General features: G+C 40.7%; 1 protein-coding gene across 1 annotated transcript in view; it reads right to left on the reverse strand.

Annotated features, from left to right (window-relative positions):
- The window catches only part of FSHR (follicle stimulating hormone receptor), a 130752-nt gene that overhangs the window by 25487 nt on the left and 89714 nt on the right, over positions 1 to 15551 (reverse strand). Inside the window, exons 5-6 of the mRNA XM_075925453.2 lie at positions 4767 to 4838; positions 1562 to 1639 (exon numbers count right to left, since the gene is read on the reverse strand). Coding sequence (XP_075781568.2) covers positions 1562 to 1639; positions 4767 to 4838 — 150 coding nt within the window. The remainder of the gene's footprint in view (positions 1 to 1561; positions 1640 to 4766; positions 4839 to 15551) is intronic.

Here is a 15551-nt window from a genome sequence, read left to right on the forward strand (position 1 = left end):
AATAGCCATTATAGTGGCTACTGCTATAGCAATCTAGCCACACTTAACTGGCCAAATTGCCACATTGTTGAAGCCAACTGGCCACACTCAACCAGCCAAATAGCCACATGTGGCTAGCGTGTTGGACCCCACAGGCTTAGAAGATGCAAAGAGCTAAATATAGGTGGTATGAATTATTATTAAATAACACAGAAAAGGTAAACAACTAAGATTTAGGATCTCATTCCATGTGTATCTATTCCACATAACAGTGCCAATCTCTCTCATACTTTTAACTCTTCAGGGAATACTATCCACATCTGGTAGATTTTCAGGAGGATGGGATGGATAAATGGTGTAGCAGATAATAGAGGGATGATAGCAGTTAACCTTGCCTTAGCTCTATCGTCAAATATTCAGGATCTAATCCTGCTTCTATCCAAATCAATATGAACAGAATTGGTCCCTTGCTACATGACCCCAGGTTCCTGTATCAAGATGTAGTGAGTATGGTAAATTTTCCAAATTAGGCGCTGGCCGCGGTGGAATGAAAACAGCTTTGTAGCACAGCATGTATACATTCAATGTCCCTATAAAAAGGATCAAGAAACTCAGCTAGTTCATTAAAAACCATAATTGTTAAGTCAGATAAGAAGTCATCTAACTACACAGCATGAAATCACATTGTGAACTAGCCTATAAGGATATAGAAATGTTATGTACAAGTATACCGTATTTTACACATATCTACATGTAATTTGCTTGAATAATGAATGTTTTTGAATGATGTATCTGATGGTGAATATGTACATATTTATCCTTTGGAACAAAACTTGTATCTGGTGGAACCATCGTGGTCCTTAACTTTGGTAGCATTCATTATTAAATTTGCTTTATGCTCTGTGGTGAGGTTCTAAAATACGGAGCGGGGATGAAACGGCAGGAGGGAGAGATTAGTGCATATTGAAAGTATAAAAGAAGAAAAGAAATATGTCTTAGAAGCTTTTCCCATTTGCAAACTCATTTAAATGTGATGGGGCTTTTAAAGTGGTTTTGGGTTGGCTTTCTACTTAACAAAAAAGGAGCACAAAGGGGTCAGAGAGAAGAAATCCAGTGAAATCTGAGGAGGACAAACGATGAAGAGCATGGACAGCTGGAAGAATAAGCAAAGGCTGGATAAAAAGAGAAGTAGTATGGGGAGACACCATTCTGATGGAAAAAAGAGGACATCTAACAATGCTCTGCTGCCCGGAGTTTATACTCGGTACAGCAAAGAGGAGACAGCCCTCAGGGTTATTGGCTTCATGACCCTCTGCTGGCCCCATTTGCAGGCTTGCTAGCCTAACTTTTGGGGACCAGCTCTGTCCCTGATACATATCACATATATAGCTAGAATTTGTTTTAAACAAATTTGGTTTTCATGGGGTAAAAAATCCCACACAGGACTAAATTAAAGGGTGAAAAGGCTTCACACACTCAAATTAGTTTTGCAAACCCATAAAGTAGCACCCAGGAAGGTTCCTCAGGCCCTGTTCTGTAGAAAATGTGAACTGAGAGGTGATGTTTGCCAATTCTTACTTACATAATGACACTTTCAGAACTCAGGCCCATGAAGGAATTCTTTTCTATTGTACGTATATTTATGTTATCTTGAATATCTCTGAAAAAGAATGTACAGTAAAAATTAAAACATTTTTGTAGCTCTGCGATTCATTCATCTCTTTGACAGGAAATGATGCTTTAGCCACCAAAGTGATTGTTCTTTACATTAGATCTGAGAAAATACTTTACATGTAGGTTTCCTGAAAGACATAACTTTAAGTTTGTCCATGTACTGCTAGGGAATGACATGGGAGAAATAATTTCCATATCATTGCTTTTTGTTTTCTAGAGCATGCATCTTAAGCAAGGTAAAATCCAAAATATGCATTTAGGACTAGATCCTATTACCCTTAGACTCATCAATAATACTGATACAACTAATTAAAGGAGTTGCAGGATTGAGCCCTAAATAATGCAGAGAAGAGTGGTTCTTTGGCCCTGAATCATCAAGCTACATAAGCATGTAATTCTAGCATTAACTGGAGCAACTGGGCCAGGGTGCCTGACCTACTTAGGCAACCCCAGTGCCAGCTGCTCTGCCTACTGAAGAAGTCATAGAGCCCATGGAAAGTCATGAAATCTGAGACACTTTCATGGCCATGACAAACTCACAGCCTTAACCATGGGCTTAAAACAGGCACTGGCTAAACTGGGGTCTCGGACAGTCTGTTGCATTGACCATATTCATTTCAGTCATTTCCACAGTAATACATTTTTCACTGATATATAAAAAAGATGCCCATACACATTACTGTTACTTGTTCAAAATACAGCTCCAAGAAGTTAAACAGTATTACTCATAATTTAGACTGTGAAAATTGTTATTTTCATGCTGTTTTAAATGGAAAGCAGTGAACATAATGAATGTCTAGCAAACCCTGAAACCTAATGTAGCTCCAAACTTGTCTCATTCTAAGAGCTATATATGCCCATGATACTGAATCATCTGACAGATAAACAGGGGCCTCATTCTGCAAGTGTAATTCCCATTGAAATCAATAGGAGCATTGGTAAGTGAAATTCGCCAACACAAAGTCTTGTAACATTTACATTAGGGGCAGGTAAGATACAACTCATAGGCTGGATCTGGCCTGCCAAGCCTTTTAATCTGACCTGCCCACCCCTGCAGCATGGAACAGCATTGCTCAAAGTGGCTAGCTGCTCCCTTTGGCTATCTGCACTGCGGGGGGATGAGGAGGCTTCATGCGTTGTCCCCGCCCCATCAAAATCTCTCTGCTCCTATTGGCTGAGAACTGGTCAAAAAGCCAAGAGATTTGGCTGCGGGGTTGGGTGTGGGGAGGGGAAGGGAAGGAGTATAGCACAATTTCTCAGTTCTCATTAGTCACTTTCTGGCCAATAGGAGCTAAAAGATTTTGCTGGGGGAGGAGGCTGCATGCAAAGCCTCCCCGCCTCCGCAGTGCAGAGCCACATGGAACAGACAGCCAAGGGCTGCTGGCAAGAAGGGAAGCTTGCTTGAGTGTGCTGCTGGCCAGGAGTTGCTTAGGTAAGCACCTCTCAGCCAGGGCAAGCATCTGGCACCCCATCCCCTCTTACACTCAACTCCCTCCCAGACCCAGCACCCTCTCCCATAGGACAGAATCCACTCCTATACCCATACCCCTTCCTGCACCATGCCCCCTCCTGAACCCTGAACCCCATCACCTGCCTCAGGTCACAACCTCCTCCTTCCTCTAAATTCTCTTCTCAGACCCCCCCACACTCTCCTGAACCCCAGTTCCCTATCCTGAACTCCGTTCTGCATCTAACCTCCATCCCAAACCCCGGTACCCTCACCTTAGAAAAGTGCAGTCCTTGAACACTTACCAAAATCTTGGAGTGGCCCCTTCATCAGACATTATTACTCACCCCTGATTTACACACACACACACACACACACACACACTCTCTCTCTCTCTCTCTCTCTCATGGAGTGAATCCTGCATCTCCGTCTCTACGTCAACAGGAGTTTTGCAAGTGAATTTAATAGGGCCAGGATTTCAACCAAGATCTATTTTGGACCATGAATGGTATGTAGGCCTCATGCAGGCCTTCTGCAAAGGGAGGAATTTTACCTCAGGCAAATAACTTCAGATTTACTAGCACAAACTGATCCAGGGTAGCTAAGTCTGAAGATGATTGCAAGGCTGTGTAAAAAAAAGTTGCATGGCTTTTTGCATGCTATATGTGACAGAGAGAGTCACAAAGAGCTACAGTACAATTCCAGAAACTCCAAACTCCACACTTGGTGAAACAGAGCACCTAGTTTGTTTTTGAATTCTATATGTATGTGTAAATAGTGGCACCCAAGACAGGTGGTAGATTAATATTCCTAAAGAATAATGTTTTATGAGATTTATTAAAGATAAGGAAAAGTCGTGGAAATATTTCCCAATAAACTCACTATTAATATAAGGGTGAAAAAAAGAGAACCTATCCATTCCCTGGCTACCTGGCTTGTTACTGACAACCAGGGCTGTTGAAAATTTTCTGTCAAAATTGTATTTTAGCTAGTGAATTCCTGGACCTATTAAAGTCAATTGTAAAATTCCCATTGATTTTGAGGGGTCAGGATTATTAATGCTGTATTTTTATGGAAAACCTGGGTTTTTGACTAAATTAACATTTTCAGAGAGAGAGTGCGAGTGAAACACTTTCATGGACAGTCTTGAATTTTTGTTGAAAACACAAACAACAGCTGAATAATGTCTGCATTTCTGTTTTTTCAACAAAAAGTCAAAATTTTCCATAGACAATTAAAAAAAAGATTTGTTCTTAATTTTTGTTGAAAAATTTTAAGGTAAAATTTACCCATTTTCCAGCTACCTCTATTGCTAACAGGGGCACTGCAGTGATTTTTCTGTAACCTGTCCACTGGAAACTGGAGTGAGGCCAACTTGTTTCACACTGACCATAGAAGAGTCATCAGATGACAACACATTTCTGACTCTACCAGCCTCGCTTGAATTTAAATTGGTGACTTAAAAATGAAAAGCTATTGTTGATCCCATGAACCAAATAAAAATTGTTTGTCAAGCACCATATATAAAATCTTGTATAGAGAAATCAAATAATGTCAAATAAATTTTCAGTACCTACAAGAATACAATCGATGATACAGTGACAAATTCACTAAACAAATGCAAATTGAGATAACAAAAAGTTAAAAGCTGCCAATATAAACTTACAATAAAACCTTCTGGAGAGATTGTAGCTTATGTACAGCAGGTAAAAACTTAATGCCAGTATTTGATATTAACCTAAAGAGGGAGAGAACAAATGAAAATTATTAGCAGTGGCTCATGAGCAAAATAATACTAAAAAAAAAGCATCAAACAAACGAACGAACGAACGAAAGAATAGAATAGAATAAAATTGGGACTCATGTAAGTGAAACTGAGCAACATGCAGAGGGTCTGCAAACCAGTGAAGCCCTGTGTATGTTGCACAGTTTAGGCAGGATTTTCAAAAGTGGTAGCCTAAGTCAGGAGTAAAACTCTCAGGCTGTGTCTAGACTGGCAAGTTTTTCCGGAAAATCAGCAGCTTTTCCGGAAAAACTTGCCAGCTGTCTACACTGGCCACTTGACTTTCCGGAAAAGCACTGACGATCTCATGTAAGATTGTCAGTGCTTTTCTGGAAATACTATGCTGCTCCCGTTCGGGCAAAAGTCTTTTTCCGAAAGACTTTTGCGCAAAAAGGCCAGTGTAGACAGCACAGTACTGTTTTCCGCAAAAAAGCCCCGATCGTGAAAATGGCAATCGGGGTTTTTTTGCAGAAAAGCGCGTCTAGATTGGCCACGGACGCTTTTCTGCAAAAAGTGCTTTTGCAGAAAAGCATCCCGCTAATCTAGACGCGCTTTTCCGAAAATGCTTTTAATGGAAAACTTTTCCGTTAAAGGCATTTTCAGAAAATCATGCCAGTGTAGACGTAGCCTCAGAGTATGTCTACACAGAAGCATTATTTCAGAATAAATGACATTATACTGAAATAACAAAGAGCACGTCTATACAACAAGCCATTATTTCAAAATAATGGCAAGCTAGAGGATTTCCTACTCCAACTCCTGTAATCCTCATTTCACGAGAAGTAAGGGAAGTAGAAGGAAGAGTTTTCTGGTGTTGATAGTACCAAAGAAGTCAAAGGAAGAGTGTTTTGGTGTAGATAGTACTAAAAGCTGAATTAAGCTATTTCAACTTCAGCTACGCAGTTGATGTAGCTGAAGTTGCGTAGCTTAATTTGACTTTAGCCTTGCTGTGTAGACGTACCCTCACTGACATCCATGGGAGAGGAGTAAGGGCAATGCTGAATGTTTTCTGAAATTCTGTCTTTGGCTTAAAATGGTGTTGCCTAGGGGCTTTGAACTGGTCCCCTATGGGGTGCTTTTTAGCCTCAATTTTTTAGGTTTCATAAATGTATTTTTCTTAGATGTGAGTTCATCAATAATGCTTTGGTTCCTCAACTGAAGGACGAAGGTTAGGGACTGATTTTATGGTTCCCAAAATAAAATGGCATAGCCTGGGGGGCCTCTGGATGAAGAGGAGAAAATATTCAATTTCTAATTTTACACCCTCTATTGATGTATTCAAATATGAACTAATAGACTGAGAATAAGCTGATTAACCACAGTGATACAGAATAACAGATTTTTATTATATGTATTTGTAGATATGAACCCATTTTAACCACAATTTTTAACCTCCACTTTAGAGGTTTCCACTGAAAAATGACAGCATTTCACAGAGTTGGAAAAAACGGGACTATTTGGAAATCTTAGAAACTAAATATATATATATATTACTATGAGTTTTCATGGGTAAGACCCACTTCATCAAAGGAGCTGGCTAGGACATGACATTTTTCACAGTCCTGAGCAATGTAGTTAGTCTAATTTAACATTATAGATTAAACCAGGCTAATTTTGTATTAGCACTTATACAGAACAGTTGTCTTCTGTTACTGAATGTAATTTTTTGCACACTTAGGGTACATCTACGTTTCCTCCCTATCTCGAGATAGAGATGCAAATGTAGTGTACCGAATTGCTAATGAAGTGTGGGACTCAAATATCCTACACTTAATTAGCATAATCGCGTCCGGGCACCTCATAAAACAGAGGAGTAACAGTTATTTTGAGAGAAAGGTTTTCTCTCGAAATAATGCTGCTACACGGAGAATTTAATTTCGCAATAACGCAATTTCAAAATGGCTCCCGGACGTGATTATGCTAATTAAGCATGGGATATTTAAATCCCATGCTTCATTAGCAATTTCGGTACACTGCATTTGCATCCCTATCTCGAGATAGGGAACAAGTGTAAACGTACCCTTACATTCTTCAATAATTGGATGATGATGAAAAACCCTGGTTGAGACTCACTCTGGAAAACATAATGAGCATTCTTATAATGTTCAATGTGAACCTGAAGAGTTTTGGAACACTTTTAAAAAGCCCTTTTAGGTATTTATGACTGAATGTGGTAATCTAAACAGGACATCAACATTCTACATTTGAACATATAAATTGACACGTAGGTCCATAAAATGGCCATTTAGATGTCTAAGTGCTGATTCAAGCTCTCAAATGTGGAATCTGGATATGTTATTTAGACAAGTTGGAAAATCTTTCACAGTCTGATTTTATAACCACAATTCTTCCCATTGCATGAAAGTGCATTAAAAGGAACGACAGTAAACATTCAAGGACACACTTTGGGGACAATTTATTAAATGTCACAATTACTTTGTCTTGCAAACAGGGATGCTCATACTGGATAAAAACAACTTGAACTTGTCACCAAGAAAGTGCAACGATAAAGTATGTACTTCGGAAAACTATCACATGAAAAGCATAATTAATGCAGTAGATGGATCATCACAGGATTTTTATTTTAATGTACATCTTGCAATGCTACATCTTGAATATAGTGAGCAAAGCAACCATTAAAAGAGATAGAAAGATAATGTCTGCATCCCCTTCCTTATGGCACTTAAAGTTCAATCCCCAAATTAGCTGAGAATTGTGTGCAGTTTGAACTACACAGCTGCCTTTGATTTTCAATGACTGTCAGGAGGTTACTATTTCATGCAATTGTTTATGGTGTTACATGTGAGAGTCAGTTGCATTTACATACAAATTATACTATGCGTTTGTTTCACTAATATCTGACTCTGATGATAATCCACTGTCAGATTATGTAGGGATATAGTAGAATGGAGGGAAGGAATGAATAGTTTTCCTCCCCATATCACTCTGTGACAGGGTGTTTGCCATGCACTGGCCCTTTAAGTGCAAAACCCCAACCTTGAGTGGGAGTGAGAGCACAGCCCCCAGCTGAGGCAGTTCTGGCTAATGAGGGCCCAGCTGGGGGCTATATAAAGAAGAACTCCTGGAGGGAGAGAACTGACTGCTGCTCTGAATAGAAAGCAGTAGGGACCTGACTGTGGGGGAAGCAGGAGGCTTCCTGGAGGCAGAGCAGTGCTGAGGGAGGAAGGAAGGCAGGGCTGGGGAGGCTCTGACCAACCAGGCTCCCAGGCTGCAGGGCCTGAAGCTACTGGGGCTACAAGAGGCAGCCATGGTAGGCAGGGGCAGCGGGTCCATGCCCCTTTGGCAGTGATGAATGGCTGTTACAGACTGCAGTTTGCCCGAAGCAGGGGCTAGATGAAGACTTGCAGTGGGTCACTGAGGCAAGGTGGAGACAGGGGAACTGGGTGTTCCCTGGGTGGAGAACAGGGTGCCCTGGGGAAAGGAAGATGCTGGAGTGCAAGCAAGAAAACACCAACACCCAAAAGGGGGGCTCAGAGACTGGAGTGAGCACTGCCGGAGGGCAGTGTCCTGAAGAGTACACCGTGGTCAAAGAGAAACACAGGGAGACACCAGTGAGGGAGGCATCCAGTGAGTCATCAAGCTAATTCCCAGAGCAACCAGCTGGAGGTGCCATGGTGGTGAGTCTGCCTGGTGACACACTTCCAATAACTAAGCTTGTCTTTGTGTTCAGACAGTGCAAGGTCTAGAATACTCTTGTATCACCACCACTAGTTCCCCCAAGCAGGGCCAGTCCACAACATTTTGGCACCTGAGGTGGAGAGCTCAAATGATGCCTCCATGCCCCCTTGCTTGGGCCAAAACTTTGAAAGGTCTCAATTCTCTGGGTCCTAATGGTGCCCCCCCCCCACAGTATGGCACCTGGGGCAGCCACCTGAGTTTGCCTCATGATAAGGCCAGTCTTGCCCCCAAGGAATGTGTTATATTGGTTAGCATATCTTGCACCCCACAAGTGGGAAGGGGAACTGGTAATATCTGCATGATGCAGCAGTCACAAGCCTTCTGTTCTTCCAAAGGTTTTGGGCAGGATACTGATGTCCTCAGGTGGTTTTATGGCATGAGATTATGAAATGTACAATTTAGAAAATCTGAACACTTTTAGTAAATCAGCAGGTGGTACAGTATGTAGAGTGCACTGGTGGACAGAACAGTGATTAGAAACAGGAGAGACTCTTTTTTTAGCAAGTTGTGTTGCAGAAAATCTAAAAATGCTGGTTAGATCATAGTTCTGTTGGGCCGGCCTCCCTCTCTCTCTCTCTCTCTCTCTCTGTTTTTATTCAACTACATATCTCTACTCTAGAGGCCTGTAAGTGGATAGTTAGAATGTAGATAATCCTTTTTACTGCAGAACAATTTTTATAATATATTTACCATGTAATATATTTTTTATGTATGCTCCCTTTAAACAAGTGTTGCCTTTAATCTACATTATAACCAAATCCCATCTATCATGCATATAAATAGCTCTGTAGCAGCAGGGGCAGATAACCATTTTGTGGGGCCCAGCGCAGCACAATTTCGCGGGGCCCCCCTTTGCCATGGCGCCTGCGCGGTGGCGCCACGCGCATGCGTGGGACTTCTTGAAGCGCAGGGCCCAGGGCAGCCGTCCCGCTCGCCCTGCCCTATATCTGCCCGTGTAGCAGTTCACTTCTCTTTAGATTGCAAATTGCTGCATTCCAAAATTATGACTGTTTTTTTTAAAAAAGGTTTCACAGGGCAGAGAAAGTTTTTTAAAAATCACCACCCTCACACCTCTGATGGATTTTCTGCCTGCTAATATGTAGATACTGAGCCAAAGTCCACTCTTATTTATACATCCACCATAAGAGCTGCCCTATAAAACTGAGAATATGGTTTAATTTATTAACTTATTGTACATATTTGTTAAATGAACCACATATGTAGATCAGAGCATAAAATGAGATTGCTAATTTGTCTCACTAGTTTATGAATGTTATAAACCTATATATTACAAATCCTAATGAAAAAAGCAAAGTTCAGAAGTTAGTTTTAAATACAGAAGCCTTTTGAGATTTAAATACAGAAGCCTTTTGAGATGTAAGAAAAGCTTAGTAAACAATCCAGCAGTTAAGAACACACACAAATAACTTTTCCGAACAAAAAGCTATACACTGTTGGCTAGTTCCTCACCAGAAGTCAATTGACTTAGTTTCAGATCTGGTCCTGCATGTTACATGCAAATCTCAAAAGATGGTTATGTATAACATGGATGAAAACATTCTAAACAAAATGGGAAAATAATGTTCGAATGCCTACATTAGCCACCCTAGTTCAAACTAGTTTGAACTAAGGTGGCAGTGTAGACATACCCAGTGGTGCTAAGGGCTGACTTGCCCTCAGCCCTGACCCTTCTGTACGAGGCCCCGCCCCTTTAAGGGTGCAGAGCCACCCTCCCACGATTTGCCCTTCGGCCGCGGTAGCTGTGGGCCCTCTTGGGGCAGACTGAGCCACTTAGTCACAGTCCTGAGTTAAAAGAACTGCGGAGGAGAGCTGCTGGAGCGGATTGTACCTCAGGGAAACATGCCTAATTTCAGATAGTACAGCCTGCTCCTTTTCAGTGTGTCCAGCTCAGTCCATGGACTGGTATGGAAGGAGTTGTATAATCAAAGTGCTTTCCTAAGTGCAAGGGTTACAAATGACCCTGACCCGTAAGCAGAGTATGCATATAGGTGAGGTGGTGCATGCCTGCATTCCCCTCCTTTCCTGAGGGGACACTCAAGGATCAGGGGACACACTCAAGGATCAGGGACTATGTGGATTTCAGGATTAAACATCATTATGCTGTATGGTATCCCTACAGTACGTCCAATGATCTCTGTGTTCAGAAGATATGCTATTAATTTTTGTGTCAACTCTCCCAAAAAAGCCTGACAGTAACTTTTGCCATCTACGATGTAAACTACATTTTGCACATAACATGTACATTGTTTTGACATTTTCCTGAGACCTAGTTACAGCCATGCTAATGTTTTGAAAATGTTATCTTTAAATCTTCTTTTCCAGTTTAAATTGAAATTATTCAGTGTAGGAGCTAGACATACCCACTGCTACAGCATCATAGGTCCTATATTGCAACTATGAACTAATTTTGGAAAGAAGAGAGAGGCTTGAAAAAGGACAGCTACTTGCCTACATTCGATACCTTATTTTACTATTCTTTCCCTAATGAGATAGTTAAATGATCTTGTATTTGTGAAAAGGTCAACAAGTTATCATTTTGAAACACTCTCCGGTTGGCATATACCCAAGAAAGCCAATTAACAATTCTGTCTCTGCTATAGAAAAACCTGGTGAGGAAGTTTAAGGTGGTATTTTTTAATATGATGATTTTGTTATATTTTAGTACAGGATTTTTTCCTCAGACGTTTTTCCAATGATGATATAGGATGTTAATGGATTACAGTGGACTTAATTACTAAATCTGGGGATGCCAGTGCTGACAGAAATACATGCAATACCATCTTAATATTCAGTACTTAGAAAGTGTAAATTTGTTGATGGGAATACAGGCTAAACCTCCTATATATGAGACATTTTAGACAGTTATGTCCATGGTCCAGATGTTGCCGGACCAGAGAGCCCTGGTGCTAAGGAGTGAGACTCAGCTGGAAGTCAAGTGTCGGGAACCCCCGCAACAGCTGTCGTGTAGCTATCTCACTTCGGGCATAATTCAGGACCTTTTGAAGTCAATGAAAAAACTCCCAATGGCTCCAATGAATTTCTGGGCTAGGGAAGCTTATCTCCTCCTTGAGCATCCTATTCTAAGCATCTCCATTTCGAAAATGAATGAGAGCAGTGTATTGATATCTGTGCAAAGACAGGTGATTTTTGTTTCCATATATCAATTAGTTGGGAAATATGCTCTAATTCATTCAAGCTATGTCTAGACTGCAGGATTCTTTCGGAAGAAGTTTTTCAAGAACAGATCTTCTGAGAACTTCTTCTGAAAGAATGTCCACACTGCCAAAGCGCATCGAAAAAGCAATCTGCTTTTTCAAAAAATAGCGTCCATTCAGTGTGGGCGCTATCTCGCATTTCAGCTATGATTGCTATGGATGGAGTGGCCACCAGGGCACCTATGCATTTTCCTCTTTCCTCTTCTTTCAAAAGAACTCCCTCTTCCTCATCCACACACACCTTTTTATGAAAGAGCTCTTTCATGAAAAAGCTTCTTCCTCATAAAAAGAGGCTTACCAACGTCAGAAAACCCCCTGTTCTTTCAATCTTTTTTTTTTAAATAACACGATCGCAGTGTGGACATAAATGAAGTTTTTTCGGAAAAACGTCTGTTTTCCTGAAAACTCTGAAGTGTAGACATAACCTCAGTCAAACATAGAGATGTAGTAGTATAATTCAACCTAATAGGCAAAAGAAAAAGGCATGTAAATGCTACTCATGACAACTGGAGTTCCAGTCATTTTCCCCAATGCTAGCAAAATATACCTCTACTCAAAGGGATGATGCTTTTCTTTGATTCAGAATTTGCCTTATTTCCGTTTCAACACCCTAACATTCAGTTAGTCAACTAAAGTTAGTACAGCAGATACTCACCCGGACTCTAGCCAGGTGACAGCCCCATTGCTTCTCAGTAGAAACCAGCAGTAGAATCCATTAAGGATCCTTTATCACTTGTGCAATTCAGAGTTGCCTGGCTGCAACTAGAAGTAGCTTCAGGACAACCTCTGGCCCTGCCTATCAGGGAACTATAACTAATTTTCTTACAAGTGCCCCATCTATAGTGCTGAGTGAATCTAGCTCTAGCACACTATCTCCATTCACGAAAGGAATGCCACACAACAGTACATAAGGGTCATACTATGGGAATGGAAGACCCCAACACAACTCACAAGGTGCGTTTTTTTTTCAAATACCTTGGGTCAGGTCAGATCTATAAGACATCTAGTGAACTGAAATGCACAGAACAGACAAACTTCATCGGCAAGAGGATCTGTAGGTTCCAAGGATCTCCAAGATTTGAATTAGCAGACAATTGTCATGGTGTACCATAGCTCCATTTTTAAAAGAAGCCTGCAACAAAATACCCATGTTATGGCTAACATTTAGCAGAGAGCATTCTGGAGCTCAAGTGGCAGAATGACTGCATATGACTGGATTCCTATGCAGTTACTTCTGATTTACACCACTTTGACAGGTAGCTTAGGGCCAGCTATCTTGTTAAATCAAAGGTGAATCCCAGCAGGTGAAGATTCCACACAGTCTGAAAAGGTGTTTACTTATCAGCTTAACAAGTATGATTTAACTGGGCTGCTAGGAACACAACTGTGCTCACAGAATGCTTTCTGGAAGCTTGCAGTTGTTCTGCAAAGGTATTTCCAAGCAGTTCAGTACGACAATCTTGTACCTGGACTGTCCAAAGAGATGGTCCCTAAAACACCAAACAAAGTCAACTTTCAGCTACCTTCACAACCGGAACAAGGATTTTTTACTGCTACTCATACAGCTACAATCTTTTGTATTTCCCTGTGAAGATTATTTCAGTTTAACATAATTGTGCAAATGTTACAGGTACTTATTCATCAGAATCAAATGTGGGGTTGAGGTGGGGATAAGTCTAGAATCTAATACTACAAGATATTGTGGGCCTGGGAACATCACTTCTTTCTCCTTGCCTTAGCTGAACAAGTTTGTTTTTTCTTTATAACAAAATCAAGTGCAATGGCAGAAGACTTCATATCACATTTTAATGCAATAAGTGAAAAGAATAAAATTCACCATATTTTGTTTTACTTGTGAAACTTCTCACAATCTTTATTGAAGGAAACACAGCTGCAATTCATGTGTGAAGACTATGATGTGACACGAAGAGACAAGGAAATTTTTACAACAAGTAATAGAGTTGATAAACCCTTCTATTTTTATGTTCCTGAACATTCTAGCACTTAAGATTATTTCCTCTTCTCAATTATATTGAGGTATACAAATTGATCTAATATAATGAAATGACTGGAGATAATTCATCATCTGTCCCAGGGGCGGCCCCAGACTAGCTGTCAGCAGCTGGTGCCCTAGGTGAACCATGCAATCGGCGCCCCCAACTCTAAACCCCTCAATGGTTTGGCCACCATTTGGTGCCCCATTTAACTTGGCGCCCTAGGCGACCACCTAGTTCACCTATATGAACGGGCCACCCCTGTCTGTCACAGTGCCACATATTATAATTGAAATAAGTGTCTATTCTATACTGAATTTGTATGCACTTATCCCTTTGTTTATTTTTTAAAATTTTGACTCTCTATTAACTTCTATTAGCAGTATATAATGCAGCTGATTTCATCTCAATGAAATCCACATTTAGGATTTTAGGAATATAGCTTTTCTGGACCAGACTAGTCCACTATCCTGTTTCCTAGAGCAGCAGGCACCCAAAACTTCAGAGGATGGTGCAAGAAACCCTGTCATATGCAGACATCTATCTTCATGAATGTCTATTCTCCTTAACTAAAATTGCTTTAGAGATGAAAGTGTGAGGTTCATATCCCTTCCAATATTTAGCAATAATTATGAACACTCTGGATATTTTTGTTATGTATATACATATTCTCCTCCTATTTGAATTGCCCTAAATTCTTGAACATACCCATATCATGTGGCAATGAGTTGTGCAGTCTAATAGGCACTGTATGACCAAAAAAGCATTTGCTTTTATCAGTTTTGGATTTGCTCCCTTTCAGTTTCCTGGCACGGAAGTTCCTCATTTACCTTCTACAAACCCTCTCAGTGTTTTATATACTTTTATCAGTACTGAAGGGTGCATAATTGGTTAAAAAAAATCTAACTATATGGAAGTGAGAGAGGGATGGAACATGGCTCCAACAAGTTTATCTTATTGATAAACTAGGCAAATATAACTTAGATAGGGCCACGATAAGGTGGGTGCATAATTGGCTGGATAACCGTAGTCAGAGAGTTGTTGTTAACGGTGCTAAATCCTGCTGGAAAGGGATAACAAGTGGAGTTCCTCAAGGGTCTGTTTTGGGACCCGTACTATTCAATATCTTCATCAATGATGTAGATATTGGGATAGAGAGTACTCTTATTAAGTTTGCAGATGATACCAAACTGGGTGGGGTTGCGACTTCTTTGGAGGATAGGGACATAATTCAAAATGACCTTAGCAAGTTAGAGAAATGGTCAGAGGTAAACAGGATGAGGTTTAATAAAGAGAAATGCAAAGTGCTCCACTTAGGAAGGAACAATCAGTTCCATACATACAAGATGGGAAGCGACTGTCTAGGAAGGAGCATGGCGGAAAGGGATCTAGGGGTCATAGTGGACCACAAGTTGAATATGAGTCAACAGTGTGATGCTGTTGCAAAAAAAGCAAATATGATTCTAGGTTGTATCAACAGGTGTGTTGTAAGCAAAACTCGTGAAGTCATTCTGCCGCTCTACTCTGCACTAGTTAGGCCTCAGCTGGAGTACTGTGTCCAGTTCTGGGCGCCACATTTCAAGAAAGATGTGGAGAAATTGGAAAGGGTACAGAGAAGAGCGACAAGAATGATTAAAGGTCTAGAGAACATGACCTATGAAGCCAGGCTTCATGAACTGGGCTTGTTTAGTTTGGAAAAAAGAAGATTAAGGGGGGACATGATAGCGGTTTTCAAATAT

Source organism: Pelodiscus sinensis, chromosome 3 (genome assembly GCF_052426305.1).
Source record: "Pelodiscus sinensis isolate ZL-2025 chromosome 3, ASM5242630v1, whole genome shotgun sequence".
Classification (NCBI taxonomy): Eukaryota; Metazoa; Chordata; order Testudines; family Trionychidae; genus Pelodiscus; species Pelodiscus sinensis.